Below are 24,256 nucleotides of genomic sequence, written 5' to 3' on the forward strand. Positions count from 1 at the left end.
ACCTAAAGCTTGGTGGTTTGAACCCACTTAGCAGTATTGTGGAAGAAGAGGCCTGGTGATCTACTTCCCTGAATATTATAGCCAAGAGAAAAAAAAAACCCTATGGAGAAGTTCTACACAGTAACACATGAGTCAGAATCAACTTGATGGCAACTAACAACAACACCATTATTTATTTAGCATAATAATTTGTGATTTAAAAAAAATTGCCTGTCTACTTAGGACTGTTCAGATTGGGGTGATATATGGGTGTCCTTCTGCTATATGATTCACAGAGAGGCTTACAGTGACCATCCATGGAGGGTCCTTGCCTGGAAGTGAAGCCAAGAAGAGATGGTCGTTCTTCCTGGTGATGCAAGTGGCAAGGTCTGGCCCACCAGCATTGGCTTCCATCTAGCCCTGTGGTACAGACCACCTATAGTCTTTCAAACCTTGTGTCTAATCAGTGGTGTGTTGCTAAATGTTTAGCAGTTAGCTGGTTGGAGGAAAAATAAATAAAAGCCCTACCTTGTAGCGTTTGCTGATATTCTGTGGTGTAAACATTCCCACTGTAGCTGATTTCAAGCTACCAATGTGAAGTCAGTCAACTTTCAAAATTCCTGCAAATTTAACAATCAGCCTCAGAACCAACTTCAGTATACCATCAAACCCCTTTACTCCCACCCCTCCAGGTCCTGTCCTTTGGCCTCTGCCCTACCCCACCTCCTCCAAGGTCATGCCCCATCGGTCTTCTCTATTCTCCCAAGCTCCTTGGAAGCTGGTTTGGCTGCCTCTCCTCTCACTCTCTTGTTAACGCATACGTTATGCCATAAACTGAAAGCTTTGCTTTCCTCGGGGGAGGCATTTTGAGCGAGAACACCTTCGTTTAAGAGGCCAAGAACAACGGCTTAATGCTGCTCCTTTTTCATCTTGCTGTTAAAGTCCTATTTCACCTTGAGGCAATGGAGATGTTGTTGACCAACTAAGGAAAGAGTCAGGAAGTCCAGACAATCCAAAGATTAATACTTCAAAAGCCTAGCATGCTGTATGCTTGTTAGTCAGCAGATGCTTTTCATCTGAGGTCCATAGATCCATTAACAATATCGAGCCATTTAACCAGTGTCTGTCTTCATTGGTTAGAACACGTGATAAATCTGTGGAGGGAAGTCTAGTTTTATAGAGGAGAGAGGAAAAAAACATGAGGGGCCGTCCCTTAAACAGCCCCTTGATTCTCTCACCCTGGGAAATTTTTGGGGGAGCTCGGGGCACACCTTCCATGTCAGAATACTGCCAGGTCACTTTTTTGTGCACTGGGGGCTGGTACTCAGTGAGGGATGCCATCTTTGAGGCACGTATTCTGCCTTGGAGTTCAGCATAATGGCAGATGCGGAAATATCTGAAAGGTGAAGCAGCGGATATTCAGAGAAGAATTATACCAGGATTCCTCATTCCTGCTCCGTTCGGTCTCCTTTGTGTTAACTCTGTCATGAAGATAATGAAAAAGGGTGCAGAGATGCCCCAGGGACTTGCCTCCACTTTGTGACCAATGACAGGTGGATTGGCTTTCCTTCCATCTAGAATTCTCTTTGGACTTTGGGCCATTTCTTGGGTGATGTAAACAAGGTTGCCTGAGGAAATCCTCTGTCGATTTTTCCGAAGGTGTTTCAGAGCGGCCTGTAGGCTGAATCTGAATCACTGATTGATGAAAACTTAGAGCTTTGTTTCTTATGCCCTTTGAACTTGCATGAGGTAGATATCGTGAGCCCTCACGATAGCTAGGCTTTTTTTTTTCCTCTGTCTTTTTGTCATTTAAAGAAAAAGCCTTTTTCATAACAGTGCTACAGTCAGAATTAAAAAAAAAAAAAGTAAAAGCTGTATCTTTTATTTCTCTTCCTTGCTCTTTTCTGGAGGCAGGTTACTTCTTAAACATGTGACTTTAAAGACATTTGCCCTCTTATGCAAACGCAGAGAATGGGATGCAGTAGGTTAACTCTAAGGAGTCCCTGGGCCATGTAATAGTTAAGCATTGGACTGCTAACTGAAAGGTTGGCAGTTCACACCCTGAGGTGCCTTGGAAGACAGGCCTGGCAATCTGCTTCTGAAAGGTCACAGCCTTGAAAACCCTGTGAAACAGTTCCATTCTGTACACATGTGGTCGCCATGAGTCGGAATGAACTTGATGGCAACTAACAACAATAAGTATAACTTAGATGCCTGTGCTATCTCAGGCCATGTAGCTACTCATCTGGAGAAGGCAATGATGGAGAGTATTAAATCTTAGCAAGACTCCCTGGGGAAATCAGAAAGCCCACGTCAAAATAGCCCGCCTTGCTGACTTGGCAAGGCTGGTCCTCTGCTTACTAATGTAAGGACAAATGGGCTTGAAGCTGGTAAGCTCCATTCTTGAATGGTGTGTAGAAATGGCGCACCATCCCCAATAGGTCAACCTAAACATTCTCCAACTTTTTAACCTTGGAATGTTCTTTTACTTCTTCAGATTGCCTTGATACAAGACTTCTGGGCCTTTATCATGTTTGCCCTGGATGGATCCTTTCTATCCATTGCTCTGACATGTAGCATTCCAAGCATTAGTAGATAAGTTCATTGATTCTTTACATCAGACCACATGGTCTCCTTAGTCTTGGAGTGTTAGCCGTGAAGGCTCTAGGTCCTGATTTGAGGCTCTTTCCCTTCCCCAGGGCTCTCAGCCCCTCCTCATCATCTGAGCAGAACATGTAAAAACTTCTGTGTCCCTTACAACCCATGGAGGTTTCTGAATCCACGTCCCACTGAGAGGACAGTGGGTGGACAAGACGTGCTCTCTCGTCCTCTGATACTTTGTTCCCCACCAGAATCTGCTGGGGACAGAAGGAGCTGATTATGGCTTTTTAATTTTTTTTACTTCTTCTTTGTGAAATGGAAAGACAAGTTTATTTATATATCTATATATAAATATATATAGTGTATTAGATGAAAGTTTACAGAGCAAATTAGTTTCTCTTTAAACAGTTAATAAACGAATTGTTTTATGACATTGATTGCCAACCCTGTGATGTGTCTACACTCTCCCCTTCTTTGCCCCAGTTTTCCTGTTTCCATTTGTCTGGTTTTCCTGTCTCTTCCTGCCTTCTCTTCTTTGCTTTTGGGCTGGTGTGCCCATGAGTCTCATATGCATGAATTGAACTACAAAGCCCATTCCTCACGTGTGTTATTGTTGGCCCTATAGACCTGTCTAATCTTAGGCTGAAGGGTGAATCTCAAGAGGGACTTCAGTACTGAGTTAAAAGGGTGCCCAGAGGCTATACACTCAGGGTTAATATATTTTTTAAAAGAGTATTACTCTTTTAAAAAATACACTTTTAGTGTATTTTTAAATTAATGTTATGTCATTTGCTATTCTATTATTTAATCTGCTTTCATGTTTTCTGTCATTATTTTGTTATTTTACAGATACCACAACTAGTGGCTTATGTAGGTTTGATTATCAGAATATTCGTATACTCTCCAAGTGTCTCCCTATAAATGTCTTATTAATTAAAAAAGAAGAAAGAGTAACTGGAGAAACCTAGTGGACATGCCTTAACCAAGTACCATATTTTTATGCAAAGAATGCATTTCTTCTGTTTGTTTGCCAACCACACCCTCCCCCTGCGAGGTATTTTCATAAGCGTGCTGTGCTAATTTAGCCAGTATCATTTATGTGATATTCCTGACCGAAAAGAACAACTTGAATGTAGTCGTAAGGACATATTATACAATTCAAATTGAGGAACATTTTACAAAACAACTGACCTGTATATTTCAAAAAGAAGTCCCTGGGTGACACACATAGTTAACGCGGTTGACTGCTAACTGAAAGAAAGGTTGGATGTTCGAATCCGCCCAAAGTTGCCTCAGATGAAAGACCTGGTAATCCACTTCCGAAAGATCACAACCACTGAAAACCCTGTGGAGCACAGCCTACTCTGATATGCATGGCGCGACCATGAGTGAGTTGGAGTCAACTTGATGGCAGCTGGGACTAGCATTCTTCAGAATTGTCAAAGTCAAGAAGCACAAAGAAAGGCTTAGGAACTATTCCAGATTACAGGGGACTAAAGAGATATGCCAATGAAATGCAGCGTATAATTTTAGTTTGGATCTTGGAACAGGAAAAAAGTGTTATAGTGGACACTAACAGGGCAATTGGCAAAATTTGAAAATAGACTAAAGATGAGATGATAGTACTTTATCAATGTTAACTTTTCTGAATTTGGTAATCGTAAGGTGGTTATTTAAAGGAATGTCACTTTTTCTTAGGAAATACACACCCAAGAGTTTAGGAATAAAAGGGCAAGATGTCTGCAGTTTACTCTCAAATAGTCAGAAAAAAAAAATATGTATGTGTAGAGAGAATTATGAAGTAAAGAGGAAGCAAAACCTATTGCCATCAAGTTGCTTCGGACTCATAGTGACCCTATAGGACAGAGTAGAACTCATTCATAGGGTTTCCAAGGCTGTAAACCTTTATGGAAGCAGACTGCCACATCTGTCTCCCGCTGAGCAGCTGGTGGGTTCAAACTGCTGACCTTTCAGTTAGCAGCTGAGTGCTTTAACCACTGTGCCACCAGAGCTCCTTCACAGTGGAACGATGTTAACAATTAGTGAACCTGGGAGAAGCACATACATGAGTTCTTTGTACAATTCTTGTAACCTTTCTGTAAGTTTAAAATGGTTTGAAAATATAAGGTTAACAAAAGAAAAAAAGGAAAGGAAAACAAAGAAAAGGAAAAACCAAACACGCTCCAGAGCTCAGGCCTAGCGTGTGTCTTCTCCTCTCATTAATCCACTAAACAGTTATCGCTGGTATACGTTGGTGACCAATCTGTTGTTGTATCAGTGGAGATTTTTCAGTGGTTATCTTATTTAACTTCATCAGTCTCTGCTCTATGAAGCACGCTTCTCTTGTGATCTTCCTGAAAACACACTGCATGGTAAGGATCAGCATGAATCCAATCCCCAAAATGTGGATATCGATCCAGTCCTCACATTACCACTTCTCCATCCTCGTCACCAGCTGCCCCTATGGCACACTCTCTCTGTCTGACCCTTTCCATCTGGAGCTACGTCAGAGCTCATAAATTAAAAGGACACCATCCTTCAGACTGCCAGGAAGGCAGACCACAGCTGCAAGTTGGACGTCAACCCTCTGACCTGCTGAACACAAATTAGGGACTGGTTTCCCACTACCCATTCAGGATGCCAGCCACAAGCTCAGGAGTCCACATGACATCCTTAATTTCTGACTTGCTGGCTCCTACTACCTTTTCAGGTTCGATAATTCACTGGCAAGACTCACAGAATTTATGAAGAGTGTACTATACTTTGGATACTATGCTTATGACTACAGATTTATCATAGCCAAAAAGGATTGAAATGAATAGACGCACAGGGCAAGATCTGGGAGGGCTCCCAATGCTAAGCTTCCATGTTCCCAGAGGCACGCTGCCCTCCTGGGAGGGGATGTTCTCGTCAACCAGGAAGCTCTTTGAGCCTCCGTGTTCAGGGCTTTTATTAGCCAGCCCTGCATGATAGGCTAAATCATGCCTCCTAGGGCTAATTGATGTTGACGTTCTAAGCGAGTCTTTTCTGGTCTGGCCAGCCTCCACTCACCAGCACAAATTCTCAGGTGTGGCCTGCAAGCCCCAGACCAAGGCATCTCAATTACAGAGTTATTTCTCCAAAGCCAAGGATAAAGGCTACCTTACTATAGGGTCGCTATGAGTTGGAATTGACTCGACAGCAGAGGATTTGGTTTAGTTTGGTTTACTTAGGGGAAAACTAGGTCGTTTACCCCCCCACACCATCCTTTATCCTTTCACAGCATGTCCTTGAGGGCTGTCCTTCTCTCCTCACTTTAAATGTTGGTGATCCTTGAGGTTTTATACTAAATTCTCTTCTCTTTTGAGTCCACACATCTTCCCGAGTTTTCATCCACTGTCTAATTTGTATTTCCAGTGCAGGTTACTGTTTGGGGTTTCAGATCCATACATGCAACATGCAGTAGATTTCTTCTTGGGTTCCCCCATTGGCATACATCATTATGATCCTTACCTCCTTCTGCCCCAACCTTGCTCCCTAACTCTGCTCTTTTTATGAGTCAGGTGACAGCACCTAACAAAAACAAGAACATCTCAAAGAAGTTCTGCCACGATCTACCACATTGCCCTTGCCAGAACCTGGGCATCATCCTCGATACTGCTGCTTCTTGACTCTGACAAGCATCCTCCTCTCTGTGGCCAGAGTGAACATCCAAATTGCCAAATGTGTTCCTGTCATCCCAGCTCGAAAGTCCTGTAGTGTCTCACTTAGCTGGCACGAGGCCCTCACTCTTTAGCATGGACGTGATTCTTCACCACGCACCCTCAGTTTACCTTTCCTCCTTTATCTGCTGCCACTCTCACGCACCCTCTTCTCCATTCATCTGAAATACTTTTAGTTTCCCAAAGGTGCTAAGTTCTCTTTTTTCCTCCAAGACTTTACACCTGTGGTCCTGCAGTCTTGTTACAAACCCTGCTTCTCCTTTACATGGCCAACCCCTACTCAGTCTCCAGATCACAGTGTGGGTTTCCTACATGGAGCCTATCTCACCTTCCGAAATCCATATGCACCACAAGCATCCTGTGCTTTCTGTAACGAGCATACAGACGGATGGGTCAGTGTCAAGTCTGTGTTCCTCACTGCGTTGTAAGCTCTGTGAGAGCCTGGGTGAGACCTGTTGTCTTAGTTATCTAGTGCTGCTATGACAGAAATACCACAAGTGAATGGCTTCAACAAACAGAAGTTTGTTCTCTCACAGTCTAGTAGGCTAGAAGTCCAAAATCAGGGTGCCATCTCCAGGTGAAGGCTTTGTCTCTCTGTCAGGTCTGGAGGAAGGTTCTTGTCATCAATCTTCCTCTGGTTGAGGAGCTTCTCAGTGCAAGGACCCCAGGTCTAAAGGACGTGGGATTCTACTGGCTCTTGTTTATTGGTGGTATGAGGTCCCCATGTCTCTCTGCTTGTTCCTCTGTTTTATATTTTAGAAGTGATTGGCTGAAGACACAATCCAATCTTGTAGATTGAGTCCTGTCTCATTAACATAATTGCTGCTAATCCCATCTCATCAACGTCGTAGAGATAGGATTTACAACACATAGGAAAATCACATCAGATGACAAAATGGTGGACCATCACACATACAATCATGGCCTAGCCAAGTTGACACACATATTTTTGGGGGACATGACTCAATCCATGACACCTACCTACTTCACAGTTGCATCCCCAGTGCTTAGCATCAAAACCAAAACCAAACCCATTGCCATCAAGTTGATTCCAACTCATAGCAACTTTATAGGACAGAGTAGAACTGCCTCATAAGGTTTCCAAGGAGTGACTGGTGGATTCAAACTGCTGACCTTTTGGCTAGCAGCCAAACTCCTAACCATACCTGGCAAATAGTATATGCTCAATCAACATTTTTGAATACATGAATGCGTACTGAAACCTGTGGTAAATCATTACATGTATGATTCGTGTGTTGAGTCATTCCTAAGAACTTGTCATTTTAAGGAATCCTAGAAGACAGATGTTCCAAAATTTTAAGTACTACAGGTGATTATATGGCCTCTGCCTGCTTCTTGCAGACATTTACTCTGTTTTGGCTGTAGTTATTTTAGCATGAGCGTACTTCTTATAGCTTGCATCTTCTACTTCTGTTCTTTGCCTTGAATCAAACTAAGTCTGTTCCCTATTCCATGTTTTAATCATCTGGATGGATGAAATCCATTAGTTTGCCTCCCTCCACTCTCAGTTCTTTCTTTTTTTTTAGCATAAATACCCCTGAGCCTTCCAAGTTGCATTCCTCTGTAAGTGCTATTTTGCCAATGTCCCTTTAAAAATGGCACCCACAATTTGACAGAGCGTTTCGAATATAGTGCAGAGCATAGAGTACCCATGACCTCATTACTGTCTCATTATTAGTTTGTGCATTGATAGGGCTCAACACATTGCTCCTGTAATCATTGCTCCTGCCATTATTGCTACCAGTAGTAGTTATAATAATTACCATTGCACCAAACATGTCGAGCACATATAGTAAAATAGAATTGTGTTAAGAACCTTCCTGTAGTTCTACTGTCATAAGCCCATTGCCATTGAGTTGAAGTCCAACTCACAGCGATCCTATAGGACATAGGGATCCCAAGGCTATAATCTTTACTGAAGCAGACTCCCACATCTTTCTCCCATGGAGCGGCTGATGAGTTCAAACCACTGGTGTTTTGGTTGACAGCCGAGCACTTAACCATTGTGCCATGAGGGCTCCTTTCTGCATCACATAGGATCGTTATGAGTCAGAATCGTCTAAACGGCACGTAACAACAATGAATGTGTAGTGATATCTGGTTGTTACTTTAATTTGCAATTCCCTAATGATATATGATCTCCATATCTGCTTTGGTGAAGTATCTGTTCATACCTTTTGTCCATTTTGTATTTGGGCTGTTTGTTGGCTGTTGGCTTTCTTGTTGTTGAGTTTTAAGAGCTGTTTGTTATTTTGGATACAAGTCCTTTATCAGAAGTGCATTTTACAAATATTTTCTCCCCGTCTATGGCTTGTCATTCCATTCTCTTGAAGAGTGTCTTTTGCAGAACAGAAGTTTAAATTTTAATGAAGTTCACCTGACCGATTTTTTCTTTTGTGAAGCTCTTACTGTTTTTTTTTTTTTTTGTCCTGACTGAGACCACTTTCAATCAGAGAATTTTAGATTTTAAGTGAAATGCTTTTAAAAATTATAATGTTTATATGTCTTACTGTAATTCTGGAAGTTTTTATTAGACAATCAGTATAACAAACTAAAAAAAGTTGGTAAATCCACAGATTTTAAAGGCTCTAAAGTTAGAAGCAGAAGTGGGCTGCGGACACTCAGCCTGTAAATTAATCCCAGTTCTGTGGACCACTAATTGTAACATTCACAGTAGTTGTCTCTAGTGTTTGCCGTCAGAAAAAGCTGTGAATACAAGCTTTTCAAACACAGAGTTATGTTACAGATATTCCCAAAATGGGCAGTGGGCCTGAGATACAGGGAACACTACGGTTAACTGTTGGCTGCTATGAGGAATTGAGGATCCTGCTCTCAGACACTATGTGAAATACACACATACACAAAGACCCTATCGAATGTCAGTCCCCTTTTGCCTTGCAACACAACTGCTTCAATCAGGTCTCCTTTAACCAGAATCTGCATACGTTGTCAGAGAAACCACGATTCTCGTTGAGGCTAGAAAGATGTATTTCAGATGCAAGTATTTATCAATCTAGTATTTTATTGTGCATTCAAATATAAAAATATGGCCAGGAGCCATCAAACACTTGAAGAATTCACTAAAAATCCTGAATAGATGAATTGACAAGCAGTGCACAGCAAACTGACTACATGTTTGAAGAGAAGGAGAAGGAGAAAAGCGGAAATGTCATGGGAAGAAAAATCTGAGGGTTAAAAGAAATATTGTCCCACCGCACACACACACACACACACACACACCACATACATATATATGCTCTCTTTGTATCTAACAGAGTAACTGTGTTCTTTTCAAACAACCAGGAAACAAATGCAAAAATTGGCCTTCAGAAAGTCACAAAGAAAATCTCAATAGATTCTAAAAAGTAAAATTTGTACAGGTCATAGTCTTTGCCTTTAATAATCATAAACTGAAAAGTAACAACAAAAACCTAATCCCAAAATATCTATCTGCATTCTTGACTAAGAGAAGAAATTAAAACTAAAATTCAGAAATACTTTAGTATGAAGGACAGAGGAAGGATTATACGTCAAAAGAGGGGCTCTGTGCCCTTCTGGAAGGCATGCATTCTCTACCCCATGTATGTGTGTTGATATCACTTCTGTTATCAAAAAAAAAATAAAGTCAGTGAAGTTGTACTGGTAGAATCGTAACTAGTATATATCCTTACATAAATATCCTCACATGAAACTGGAAGACCTTCAAAACCTTCTGAACTTTAAAAATAATTCACTTAATGATTTTTAAGTTTTTAACAGTTTTTTTATTTGTTTTGTTAAATAGTTGAATAAAGTCAAGAATTAAAAGTTACTACTAAAATTTAATCTTTAAATAACTTAAGCGTATTTGAATACTTTTAAAATAAGGCAATCTGCTCTTCTAACTAAATGGCAGTAAAAGCTTTCTAAGTCAACAGGATCATCAGTACAGAGATAGAAGTGTACTTATTGAAAACATTGATTTTATTGTGTGTGTTAGCTCCTCTGTTTTCATTATCTTATCAAACTGTGATTGGAACATTACCTATTCTTTGTGTCTTACTGAAACTTTTTCTTAAATATTAACATTTTATATCAAAATATATTAACCCCCCCAAAACAAAAAAAAAGTTACCTTTGAGTTGATTCCGACTCATAGCAACCCTGTAGGACAGCGTAGAGCTGCCCCATAGGGTTTCCAAGAAGTGGTTGGTGGATTCGAACTGCTGACATTTTTGGTTAGCAGCCGAATGCTTAACTACCGTGCCACCAAGCTTCCCAAAATACATTGAAAAAAAAAAAAATTTTTTTTTTGTAAGAGGCTACATAATACAAAAGCAATCTTAACTAGTTGAAAATTGTAATTGATATCTTATGATATTTGGGAATTTCTGAATCAGACTTGAGGTTGCATCCTTCAAGCTATTATTCATCGTTGCTCAACTGATTGTTTTTTGTGTGTGTGCTAGGGTTTGGAAACATCTCACCACGTACAGAAGGAGGAAAAATATTCTGTATCATCTATGCCTTACTGGGAATACCCCTCTTTGGCTTTTTGTTGGCCGGAGTTGGAGACCAACTAGGGACCATATTTGGAAAAGGAATTGCAAAAGTAGAAGATACATTTATTGTGAGTATGAGAAAATTTGAACAGCATATGTTTATGGGTTAATTTTTAGAAATATTAAAACTTTTATATAAGCTCAGGTACAGTTAGAGATTCACTTCTTGGGTTTCATAACAATTTATAGATACCTCTAGTTAAAAAAAAAAATTTTTTCTAGTATGTAACTCACTGTATCATAATTATTTTTATATTTATCTCAATAAATATGTCAATGCATTAGAAAACTCCACAAAAATGTGGGAAAAAAACACACAAATCAGACAGTCTTAAGTTCAAATTCCAGGTATATTGTCTACTAGGTATTTTCTCTTGTTTTCCTCTCAAACCTCCATTGTTTTCATTTATAAAACCAGAATAATGATACTGACTGTGAGGACTTCCTCTGAAGGTGAGACGTGATCTAAGTCAAAGCTTAACATAGTAAATGACAGACAAAATTTTATTATTTAAAAAAATCGCTTTGCTCCTCTTGTTTGTTGCTTGTGGCATTGTAAATTTATGTCGCCTTTTTGGAAAGGATGTAATAGTACACAGCAAGCACAACATAGGTGATCATATAACTCAATTCAGTAATGACAATGATAGGAATTAATCTATAAGGATGTATGTAATTCAGCAGAACCAGAAGTAGTTTCAATGAAGATGTTCATGGTTGTACTGTATTAACACTCAATAGCAAAAATAAATGAAAAGACAATGCTTTTATTAGAGTTTTAAGTGAAATAAAAAAATAATAATACCACCATGATTACAAGCTTGTGTTGTTAAAGAAAACTATGGGGGAAAAATGATTGTGTTAGGGGGTGGATTATGAATGACTTAGTACTACAATCACCACTATTACAAATAGATTTTATTTATTATTCAGTATTTTATTTTTTTACAAAAATCAACAGAATGTTTTACACTTTTTTGATAAAATAAGACCATTGAATATTGTTTCTTCAATTTAAATTAAATCCCTGCTTTACCATTAATTATGTTTCAGATTTCAGATCAAAGTTAGCTCTCAAATATTTTTACTATAGACTGGTGTAAGGCACGGTTAGTCCAAAATGGGAGATTTTTGGTTTCTTTTGTTATTATGCTTGTCTTACATTGGTATTAAAATTATCTTGCATTGTTATCAGTTGAGAGGGTGGATTAGCGGTAGGAACGTGGTAACTGAATTGTTCATTCATTCCACACGTTGAGTGCCTGCTGCGTGCTGGGTATGTTTCTCGTGTTACATATATGTCAGTACATGAAACAGACAAGCTCCATGCTCTTGGGGAGATTACATTCCAGCGGCCAAGATTCAGCCCTCCTTACCGAGCGCTATCCTGTGAACTTAACAAACATGCCCTCATTTAACTCTCATGTACCTGGGAAGGACAGTGGAGTCGTGGAACTCTTATTTTTGCTTCCTACAACCCATGTTTTCATTTATGCAAACCAAGCTGAGTGGCAGTGTAAACAAAGGGCTGGGGTGGGAAGCCTATGTTTCCATAGACCTTTATCTCTAAAAATGTTCAGGCACTAAGATTCAGTGATGTTGATGTGGTGGGGAATATGCCCTATGATTTTCACAATAGTCCAGTCAGAGATTAAACTATATGGCTGCTAACTCTATGGGCAGTTCTACGGTCATCTAGGATCGCTATGAGTCAGAATCCCCTCGACAGCACACAACAACAACCTCAAATAAAACAATTGCCATTGAGTTATTTCAGCTCATGACGACCCCATGTGTGTCAGAGTAGAACTATGCCCCATAGTGTTTTCAGTGGCTGATCACCAGGCCCTTATTGAAGTATCTCTGGGTAGACTTCAACCTCTCCAGCCTTTTGGTTAGCAGCCAAACACATTAACCATTTGCTCCAGCCAGGGACTTCTAACCCCAAAGAAAGAACTGGAAATAAAGTGCAGTGTACACAAACTTCACTTAATACTTTACACCATGGAGATTCCTGATTGGTAAAGGAGGTGGGAAAGTATGGATAAGCTGATGAGAGCTGAAGTTCTGGGTTTTGAAGATGTGTCATTGCCTATGTATCTTGTAGCTTCCTTGGTCCTTGGTGTATACCTTAAGGCCACAGAACAGAGTGACAATATATTTGGCTCATACGGGAATCAAATTATGGGTGTGAAATCTGTTAGCGTTGTACTCTAGTCAGTTGAATTAATGATAGGAAAAAGTCTTCATGAAATTTATAATTTTATGAGTATCAAAGGTAAATATTTAGTCCTTGATTCAATCTTGGAAACCCTGGTGGCATAGTGGTTAAGAGCTGCGGCTGCTAACCAAAAGGTCAGCAGTTCAAATCCACCAGGCACACCTTGGAAACCCTATGAGGCAGTTCTCCTCTGTCCTACAGGGTTGCTGTGAGTTGAAATCCACTTGTCGGCAACGGGTTTGGATTCCATCTTGTCTATTTTTAAATATTTCTAGATTGTGTTTGGCCCACAATCCATTTTATGCCTATCCCATACCACTGCCGTCAAGTCGATTCTGACTCATAGTGACCCTATAGGGCAGAGTAGAACTGCCCCATAGAATTTTCAAGGAGCTCCTTGTGGATTCGAACTGCTGACCTCTTGGTTAGAAGCTGTAGCATTTAAACATTACGCCACCAGGGTTTCTTTTATGCCTATAATAGAATAGAAATATTTCAAAAGCAGTGCAGTCAGCAAATAATGGTTCTGTAAGTCTGAAGGAGCATTCTTAGCAAATGTAATTTACTTTTGGAAGTGTTAAGGCTATGTAAGGACGGAGTTTCATCATTATTAGTGTGGATTGTGTTGAGTAATTTATGTTATACCCAGTTTTTTTGTAAGCAAAGACAATTAAAAATTAAACATAAAAAGGAATAAAATACACAAAGTAAATTAACTTGCTAATTTACTGGTAACAGTGTAGGTTAGTTTTTAGGCACACCAGCAGTCAATGAATCTCTGTTTCTCTCTGCCTGTCTCTCTCTGTCTCATGCCTAGAAGTGGAACGTTAGTCAGACCAAGATTCGCATCATCTCAACCATCATATTTATACTGTTCGGCTGCGTGCTCTTTGTTGCTCTGCCCGCGATCATATTCAAGCATATAGAAGGCTGGAGTGCCCTGGACGCCATTTACTTTGTGGTTATTACTTTAACAACCATCGGATTTGGTGACTACGTTGCAGGTAAGGCTTTCCTGGCACTGGCGCTGCTCTCCTGACCCATGTTCCTGGGTTTGCAGCACGACACAGCTGCGGAGGCAAAAACACTTATCCTGGGATAGTGGAGGCGGGCAAAAGGGTAGAGCTGGGCATTTATTTTTTATTCTTTGCAAGAAATTTCAATTGCTGTTTGTGCAGAATTTTGCATTCCCACTCTGATTTCAGAAACCAAATATCTACCTCTTGATTCCCCTCTCTTCCACCACCTAACAATGATACAAGAATTCAGGTTCAGCTTACCCTTGCTCTTTCTGCTTAGGTCCTTCCATACCTTAGTGGTGAAAAACAGCTGGAAACTTCTGAAAGTTTTCTTGGCTACCCAAAACCTTCTTCTGTCCATGCTGTTCACCTCATTTACTTTTCAGTTCTCAGGATGGTGTCTTCGACCTTACCTAGAGTATCGACTCGACGGCACTGGGTCACTCACTGGGTCAGAGTATCTACATTGTTCTGTTCACATTTTTTGCTTTTTTTTCTACAAATGTTATTTCAACTGCTTTTTGCTTTATTGTTATATCTCCTAGGTCTTAGGTCCATTTATCATTTCAACACTCTCTCACGGTTGTATTATCCAACTATCATTATTGTTGAAACTATAATTATAAATAAATTACAATAACTGTGGTGCAGGTGAGTATGGTAATGCCCCATCATGGACCATTTGGGCTAGCTTTATAAAATCTAAATCGTTATTAAAAAAAATTTTTTTTTGACGTATTGGAAAAACCTGCTAAACATTATGGTAGTTATTAGTTGCTGTCAAGTCAATTTTGATTCCTGGGGACCCCACATGTTACAGAGTAGAACTGCTTCATACAGTTTTTTGGATGTAATCTTAATGGAAGCAAATGGCCAGGCCTTTTTGTCCGTGGTACCTTCAAAGACTTTGAACCTTCGACCTTTAGGTTAGCAGTTGAGTGCCAGCCTAGACATTATAGTAGGATTGTGGTATTAAACTCTTAGAATAAACTTGCAAGCGTAATTCAGTTTTACACTTTCTGAACGTTAACTGTTCTTCCTTGACCCAGATTTCTGATTTGAATATTTTCAGAAAGGAAAATGAGATGTACAATTGCTTAAGATCTCAGAGAAAGCTGATAATCCCTCTTTATTAAGTTGTCAATTCCATTTTAACTCGGCAAGCCCTCCTACGTGCTATCCTTGAAGATGAGGATGTGTTCGTGAGAAAAGTTTTGCTTTATGTAAAAAGTCCTCTGCGCACATCTGTGTATGGGACAGAGGACCTGGACAGAGGGGGGATCCTTTGCTGGAGGTCTTTGGAGTGAGAATGCGGACGAGGCGGCAGATGTGGCAAAGCCTGGCCAGGAAATGTGTGCCCTTTGCAAGGTTCTTTGGAAAAGTAGAAATTTAAAAGAATCTTGGAAAATAATTGCCTTTTAAAGTTCCATGGAGAACACAAATTAGCCTTTGCTTCTGTGTGCTTTGTGATTTTGACTCTAAAACCAAATGAAACCCATTGCCATCAAGTCGATTTCGACTCATACATAGTAAAGTACTTTTTACTTTTCATGGGTCATAATGTTCGTGACGCAACATATTCGGGCATAATGAACTTCGAGTTCATAAGTAAATACCCATTTAGGTTTGCCTGCACAGAACTGTTTTACCACCGGTAATGTGGAATCTAAAACATTTCAGAGACCACTGTCCTGGACAAACAGGCACAATGCTCAGGCCTCTCTGTCAGTGAGACTGAATATAGGGGCTCAGCCTTCAGTAATTTCTCCCCAGGAAGATATCGCTTAGAACATTTTAATTTTGTATGTATATTTATGGAAGGGACATTTCTGAGTGGCTGGTTGGTTACCTCAGTGATGGGGTCAGCTCCTCTCTCTACCTTTTTTCCTGTTGGCCCATTTTGTCCTTTCCCTAGTCCTCCATGTGCTAGGGCTGAAAGGACCTGGGAAGTCAGAGGTCAGAGGCTAGCTCAGCCAGTGCATCTCACCTGCAAATAAACAGGCCTCTTGGCTAGGAGTGCAGCTCACAGAGTGACACCTTCCTTACAGGGTGGGAAGAGAGAAAGGACATTATTTCCCAAATTGGCACTTACTTGATTTTTATCAATGCCTATTTTTTTTTTTTTTTTATAATATAGGAGTCCCTGGGTGGCACAGAAGGTTAAACACTAGACTACTGGTTCCAAGGTTGGTGGTTCAAACCCACCTAGCAGCACCTCAGGAGACAGGCCTGACGATCTGCTTCCAAAAGGTCACAGCCTTGAAAACCCTATGGACCAGGTTCTACTGTGCACACATAGGGTCGCCATGAGTCCACATCTACCAGACGGCAACCGACAACAACAACAACAATGATTTGTAATGTAGATAATATAATATGATGTGGATACGGAGCCCTGGGTGCACAGTGGCTAAGAGCTACGGCTGCAGACCAAAAGACCGGCAGTTCAAGTCCGCCAGCTGCTCCTTGGAAACGCTGTGGGGCAGTTCTACTCTTGAATATAATTTGGATATAATGTGATATAATGTGGAGTCCCTGTGTGGTGCAAACGGTTAAAAGGCTGTGCTGCTAACTGAAAGATCGGCGGTACGAACCCACCCAGAGACTCCTCAGAAGACAGACCTGGCAGTCTACTTCCAAAAACTCAGCCATTGAAAACCCTATAGAGCATACTTCTACTCTGACACACATGAGGTCGCCATGAGTCAGAATCAACTCGATGACAACTGTTTTTTTTAAAAAATAATGATTTATATTCAGATTTGTAGAGTTAATGGCAGTGTTGCGTTTGAGACTTAATTGTTGATTGCCTATGTTCTGTTTCTCACCCTCTGTCACTTTATTTTCCCTTTGACAAGAAGTCCAGGGTGACGTCATTAAACCATGCCTGTCGCACAGACTGAGAGCTAAAGCATCCCTTCCTCGTTAAAATCTAAGAAATAGTATTAGTTACACAGAAAGGAGGGAAAGACTGCCTTCTAGTACTTACGCAGGCTTGGTTTTAGAACTTGCCTTCCAGGTCCGTGACTTTAAAAAATAAAAAATCATTTGGTGATTCTTCAAAATTGAGAAAAGTCAAATAATTGTCCAATTTAACACAAGTAAAAAAAAAATTTTTTTTCAAGTTTGGTGGCTCCTCCCGCACGTAATGTTATGGTTATGGTTAGAGCGGGTCAGAAAAGCCAAGCACCGCATTTCCATTGCTTGTTTTGAAGCTGCCCATATAAGTCCTTAAAAAACTCCTTTTCATAAGGCAGATTAGTTCATGAGAGGTAACATAAGCACGTGAAAGCCAGATGAAAATTTATGGTTTCACAGAGCAGTGTCCTCAGATTACCTAGGTTTATAATAATAAAAAAAAAATAGCCCAAATTTCAAATGTTCTGAGAAATCCTCATGGTTGATCTTATGAAAACACATTTTCCATATGAATGTAAGTTTATTCAGCCATCCAAATACATCTTCTTGGAATTTTGATTAGTGAAATTTAGTGTATTTGGATGAATAGTGAAATTCCTTCATCTCCCATGTAGTTATTGAATGCTCCTGGGTTAATCAGGCTTCATGCTTCGTGTCTTGTGACCCCTCTGTATAGAAAATGTAATTTGGGACTTTCCCAGGTCAAATTCCTCTTCATCTGGTACATTTACTGTCACAAAAATTTTTATAACTTTTCATAGCCCTATGTTCATTTGCCATCATATTTTTTTCTTTCGATTTGGCAAAAATATCTGTAGATCTCATTTTGAGAATTAAGTTTTCTTGGAACTGTGTTTAAAAAGCCATTAATGGAAATGCAATATTTAATAACCAAACTATTGCTTTCCCTAATCCCTGAAAATATGACTCATGCAGTGAAGTGCTCAGAGCCTGCTTAACTAAAAAGAATTCTGTCATGAGAACATATAAATCTCTATGTAAGAACCAGGGCAAATTTTTTGTTCAAAACAGGTTGTTCTAGTAGGGAACTTCTAGAAAACGGTTCCTGATATTGCCTAAGAGCTTTATAACTATGTCGGAGGCCAGTTATTAAAATCCCTGTCTTGAGTTGATCACTGAGTCCAATTTTGCCAGGAATTACACAGATGACAGGGAGAACACCTGAAGCGGAGTGAGCTGTACTGTGGAACAGCCTCTGCTACCACTTCCACCTCAAGGGCCCAGAAAAATGGCTGCTTTTGGAAAGGGAGGGTTTGAGTGATTGGTAACGAGATGTGTTGGAGTCATCCATCATTCATTCATTTACTCACTCACATGTTTAGTGAGCACATAGTGTATGTTCAGTAGTGTGCTTAGCACCTAGTGATAATAATTGCCCTACTTCCTCTTCCTGTGGGACCAGGTACCCAGTTGCCGTTAAGTCGAACCTGACTCGTGGTGGCCCCATGTGTGTCGGAGCAGAACTGTGCTCTGTAGGGTTTTCAGTGGCTGGTTTTTCAGAAGTAGGTCACCAGGCCTTTCTTCTGAGGCACCTCTGGGTGGACTCTAACCTCCAACGTTTCTGTTAGCAGCTGAGCATGTTAACTATTTGCACCACCCAGGGATTCCACGAAACCCAGGAGCAACAATTCTTTTTCTCTTTTTGGTGGTGGTTCTCTTGTTTTGTAATATGGGAAGAATCAAGGGACCTGGTCACCCCTTACAGTGGTTAAGAAATTAGCTGCTAACAAAAAGGTTGGCAGTTTGAATCCACTGGCTGCTCCTCGGAAACCCTATGTGGCAGTTCTGCTCTGTCCTGTAGGGTCACTATGAGTTGGAATCAACTCAACGGCAATGGGTTTGATTTTTTGGTTGGTCACCCCTTAATTTAGCCAGTGACTCTCAGAGAACTCACAAAGCAGTTGACAATTCTCTGTGTGATTAATTAAATGGAATTGCACTCAGTTTGTTGCAGAGTCCTAGAGACTGTGGACAAATCGAGAATGTATTTAACTTCTAGGGTTCAGGATGGAAATAAAGAAGCATTGTAGAAACACACTGAGAAAAAAATGAGGAGGAAAACATTCAGTGATTGATAGTTAGGCCTAGTGAGGCAGGCACTAAATTGCATTACAACTAGTGAAAAAGGCTCTAAATTGCTCTGTATTGAGATTTGAAAGTAATTTTTTGGGAAAACAATTTTGTGCATCTTATGTACTGTAGATTTCTGTCTTTCTTTGACCATGAGACTATGTTTGCTCCAATGACACCTTTCCTAATTGTAGACTAAGGACCGAGAAGGAAATGGTCAATGCCTTGAATATCAAAATAAAAACTTCCCAAATATGGGTCCAAACGCAAAAAGTTTTAGTTATAATTTTTGGCCTTGTATTTTTTCTGACTTGGTTGCATATACATGAGAAGTTCAGTGAGCTCTTGCTTAGTACTAAAATCATATTTCCATTTGCAAAAAAGAAAACAGGGTTGACAGCATCGTTGGAAGAACCTGTCTGTTCCTGAAGCACTGAGACAACATCTCCCTCAGTTAAATTACTTTACTATAAAAAAAAAAAAGAAAAATATTCTAAAGCAGATGATAAGGATTTTTTTTTCTTTTATATTAAGGCAAGATATTTTTAATTAGTAAAAGTAAGGTCAAAAGAACAAAATTTAAAAAATTGAAACCAATATTTGAGATCTAAACTAAAATGTTTATAAACCAATGCAAAGAACATTTTTTTTAAGAACAAAATTTTATGTCTAGATCTATAGTCTATAATAATTTATTATAGAAAACCAGAGAAGGTGCATGGATTTGATAACCTTAGTCCAGAATGGCCAGGAGTTAAAAACTGAACTTCCGTGGGGGAGGCAGGAGAAGCCTAGACTCAAGCTCTTTAGTGCAGGAAGAGGGACAACTGCTGGGTGAGGGCAGAAGCAGGGTGGGGAGGCTACTGTTAAAACAGGGGTCACTAGTAGTTGGAAGCAACTTGACAGCAATGGGTTTTTTTGGTTTTAGGCCTATATGGCTTCTAGGCAAGAACCTTGTGGGTAAGAGGCCCTCCTTGTTTGACTCCAGTCCCCAGTTAAATATCTACCATGCTCTCTCTCCAGTTACCATCAAGTTGACTCAGACTCATGGTGACCCCACCTGTGTCAGAACAGAGTTGTGTTCCATAGGATGTATCAGTGGCTGATTTTTCAGAAGTAAAATACCAGGCCTTTCTAAACAGAGGCGCCTCTCGGTGGACTGAAACCTCCAACCTTTCCGTTAGCAGCCGTTAACCGTTTGTGTGTACCGGGGACTCCGAAATAAGCATAGAGGCCAGGTTATGTAGGGCAACCAGGGCCAGAATGAAAGAGCCTTCCAGGACGTAAATAAGGTGCCTGCCATGGTCTCACAGCTGTTCTGGTTGCCCTCCTCCACCTCCAGGAAGGACTATTTGGGACCAGATAAGAACTTCCTTAATGCCAGGTAAAGGGATCCTTACCATCCGAACACTCAGAAAACCCATCTGGGGAGAGAATGGAATCCTAGCCATAATGCCAGCCTGAACCTTCTCCAAGTGACATTTTTAGTAGCTTACTCTGCTGGATTGGATCAGGCCAGCTGATGTCCTCAGAGGTCCAAGAGAGATGGCAGCTTGTAAGAGAGGCTGTCACAGAGCATATAAGAACAAGAGTCAAGACAATTAGACTTAAGTTAACTACTCGGAAGTATTTATAATTTCCTGCAGCCTTGCCGTCTCCACCCCTCTTTGCTGTTTTCATTACCACCTGTCTGCTCTCCTGTAATGATGAGCTGGGAAGCTCTTAAAGGACTTGTGTGCCTATTTTCAGTGGTGACAAAGGAACAAAGCAGTGGGGTGACTATTGGTGCCAGGTCAGTAAGGACCCCTGCGGAGGGAGTGGGTGGTAGCACCCTGCAAGCAATATCTGTGGTGTCTGTGGAAAGAGAAAGTGGGTGGTGGGGTGGAGGTGGGGGAGGGGTGTGTAGGGAGTCCATCCAGCACAGAGAGACCACCCTAGGTCCTCAGTAAGCAAGAGGCCATATACGTGTTCTCTAAATATACTTAGACTGAAATTAATGCTTATAATGGCAAAATTTTTAAAAATGTTTCTTAATTTAAAAATAAAACTAACAGCTCTTTTTAGCAAGTTACCCTAACATTGCAGGGATTTTAATTTGGATAAAATTCATGAATCAAGCGAATTGACTAATGTGGAAATTAATTCATTAATCTTAGATTTCAAAGAGTAAATAGGATCTGTGAGTTGTTTGATGATGTTCTTGTTTGCATTAATTTTTCCTACATCCTTTGACTGGGGATATTTCATCTCAAGGGCTGCAATTAAGAATGGGAAAACACTTTTTTTCCTGGGCTTGGAATCCACTAACACTTGTGGTTTGAACATTTTACCCACATATAGACCTTTTAGTGATTAAGCTAATTTTCTCTTTTCAAACTGTGACATTCTGTTTATAAGAAGGAAGACTTAGAAAAAGTCATCTTGAGCATGAACTAACTCTTCTAAAATCAACATCTTGGTGAACTTATGCGTTAAGTGAGTCACAGTTACTTGGATGAAGATTTTCTGGTTTTGAAAGAAAAAGTACTTGGACAAAAATGTCATTTTAGTTTCATGGAAATGGAAACATTTGAAAAATGGAATTTGCCAGCAAGCCTATCATATGACAGGTTTCCGCAGACGTTTCTTAAGTCACTTCTGTGAATTTGTAGAGCCACGTCTTACCCGTCACGGGATACGTTAGCTTCCATACCCCTTCCCCGAAGTGACTCTTTAAAATGTTGCATGAGGTAAAATATTGTTACAATAACATTGAAAATAATATGATTCATTTTGTAAACTGTATTCTTAAAATTATTGTTTTTCCCCAAAGAAAGCTGCATTTGTTCCTATTTATATTATTAACCTGATAGAAAAATGTTCTCTTTTTACTCTGATCCTTTCATATTTGAAAATATGGTAACTCAAAGTCTAATGGAGCAATGGAGAAAGTTGTGGCAGACGGCTTCCGTAAAGATTTGCTGTGAGTCAGAATCAACCTGATGGCAGTGGGCTTTTTTTTTTTTCTTTTTTTGAATGTTGTACTCAGTCCCTGAATGGGGGAAGCAGTTAGAGCACTCACTGTCTAATCAAAAGGTTGGAGTTTCAAACCACCTAGAGGTGCCTTGGAAGAAAGGCCTGGTGGTCTGCATCTGAAAAATCAGCCCCTGAAAACCCGATGGAGCACAGTTCTACTTTGACATATGTGGGGACGCCATGAGTTGGAATTGACTCCGTAGCAACTGGACTGGATAAGGTTACACTCAAAATTTTATGTTTGAGTTTTAATACATACTTGCTACTTTTTGTTTTGCGTTACTTACTAACGGCTAGTCTGAACACATGGATTGAATTTTTGTGAACTGAGTGATGCCATGACTCCTGTCTGAGTCCTACCATCTGTACGCTGTTGACTGTGAAACCTTCATCTCCTGCTCTGCCTTGTTGTTAGCTCTGTGTTTCAGGATCCTGCTGGGATCTCCACCTCTTCTTATCTGAGGCACTTCAAAACTGTCGTGTCTCGCTTTGAACTACTTTTTCTTAGTCACTGTTCTTCTTCTGAGTACCCTCTTCAGTTATTGGCATCATCTCCCAGACGAGGGTCTGTGGCCACCATAGAGCTCTTTCTTACACTTATCACACCAACTGTTTGGGCTTCAATCCCTGATGATTCTGCCTCTGAAATGTCTTCTTTCCATTCTTGTCCTAACTTGACCCAATAATTTCTTAGCTAATTCAGCTAGGGTCTGAACTGAAAAGGGAAGCTGAGATTTCCAAAGGATTCAGTTGGTCTGTGGAGTGAGATTTGTCATCCACCACACACGTTGGCATCAGAAGGGAGCGATCTTAGTTTCCCTGGCCTGTTATCCACAATCAGCGCAGTGAGCAGGGTCAGCTAGATGGAACCCGAACAATGCAGTACCCCATTATGGTTCATTGTCTACGCAAGGGGGTCTTTCAGGCTACATTTTGAATTTCTTAAGAGAGGGACTCAATAGCGACACTATAGGATAGAGTAGAACTGCCCCATAGAGTTTCCAAGGAGCAACTGATGGATTCAAATTGCCGACCTTTTGGTTAGCAGCTGAGCTCTTAACCACTGCGCCACCAGTGCCCTGGGACTTAGTAAGTGCCCCATAAATATGTGCAGGATATAGGTTGTATTGGAATGTATACAGATCCTCATTGGTGTACTTACTGTACCAAATAGGTGGAGACGTAACTCAGGGAATAAAGAAAAAGAGCTTTTTTGTGAATTTTTTTTCTTGAAGCTAAGAATTTTAACTTATGACAAACATGGGAATTTTTCTGCGAAATCAGAGAACAATGGCAGTGTCATCTGTAAATTACTCTTTGTTCTGAGTTAGACTAATCGAGACATAATCTCTGGCACTTGTTATCAATTCTTTACATTGATACCTTTAAAATAGGAACTGGATCTAGGGTTGCCCACTTTCTGTTCAGTTTGGCATGGAATCGATTGGTTGCGATGTATTTTTGACAGTAAGGTGAATATAGCAAGTTAAATGCATACCTAAAAGGTGTAGTCTCTACCTTCTGCCTGTTAAAATAGAGGCAGAAAAAAAGACTGGTACAGGTGGAATAGTTAATGTACCAGAGTATTGAAACAGATTAAAATAAATGAAAAAGACACACAGTGAGGAAAAATCACTGTCACCTGAGGAAATAAAGAAAAGCTTTATTAAGAAGAACTTATTTAACTGTTTCTTGAAAACCAGGAAACCAATTACGTGAGTGGAAAGGCAGGAATTCTCTATGAAGAAAATAACATGGATCGGTTAACGAGAATATTAGATTTCTGTGTTCTGCAAGTCAATATTCCGTTGATAATTTTAGCAAATACCTATATTGTCTACTTTTATAAATGTGAAGTTATTTTACTTTTTCTTTTCCTTACAGGTGGATCAGATATTGAATATCTAGACTTCTACAAGCCGGTGGTGTGGTTTTGGATCCTTGTCGGGCTTGCCTACTTTGCTGCTGTTCTGAGCATGATTGGTGACTGGCTCCGAGTGATATCCAAAAAGACGAAGGAAGAGGTGAGCATTAAGAAGGTTCAGAAACACTTCTATTCAGATAATTCAGTAACGGTTATTTTTAACCACTCATATTTACCTTTGGCTATGAATTTGCCCTATGAGGCTATGGGAAGATAATGAGTTA

At 40.2% G+C, this 24,256-nt stretch overlaps 1 protein-coding gene across 4 annotated transcripts in view; it reads left to right on the forward strand.

The window, feature by feature from the left end:
- Window positions 1-24,256, forward strand: part of KCNK2 (potassium two pore domain channel subfamily K member 2) — a 237,172-nt gene that overhangs the window by 171,134 nt on the left and 41,782 nt on the right. For all 4 annotated transcript variants that reach the window (XM_049868569.1, XM_049868570.1, XM_049868568.1 and 1 more), the window contains exons 4-6: window positions 10,751-10,911; window positions 13,882-14,068; window positions 23,993-24,132. In XM_049868569.1, the coding sequence (XP_049724526.1) occupies window positions 10,751-10,911; window positions 13,882-14,068; window positions 23,993-24,132 (488 nt within the window). The remainder of the gene's footprint in view (window positions 1-10,750; window positions 10,912-13,881; window positions 14,069-23,992; window positions 24,133-24,256) is intronic.

This window comes from Elephas maximus, chromosome 24 (assembly GCF_024166365.1).
Source record: "Elephas maximus indicus isolate mEleMax1 chromosome 24, mEleMax1 primary haplotype, whole genome shotgun sequence".
NCBI classification, from domain to species: Eukaryota; Metazoa; Chordata; class Mammalia; order Proboscidea; family Elephantidae; genus Elephas; species Elephas maximus.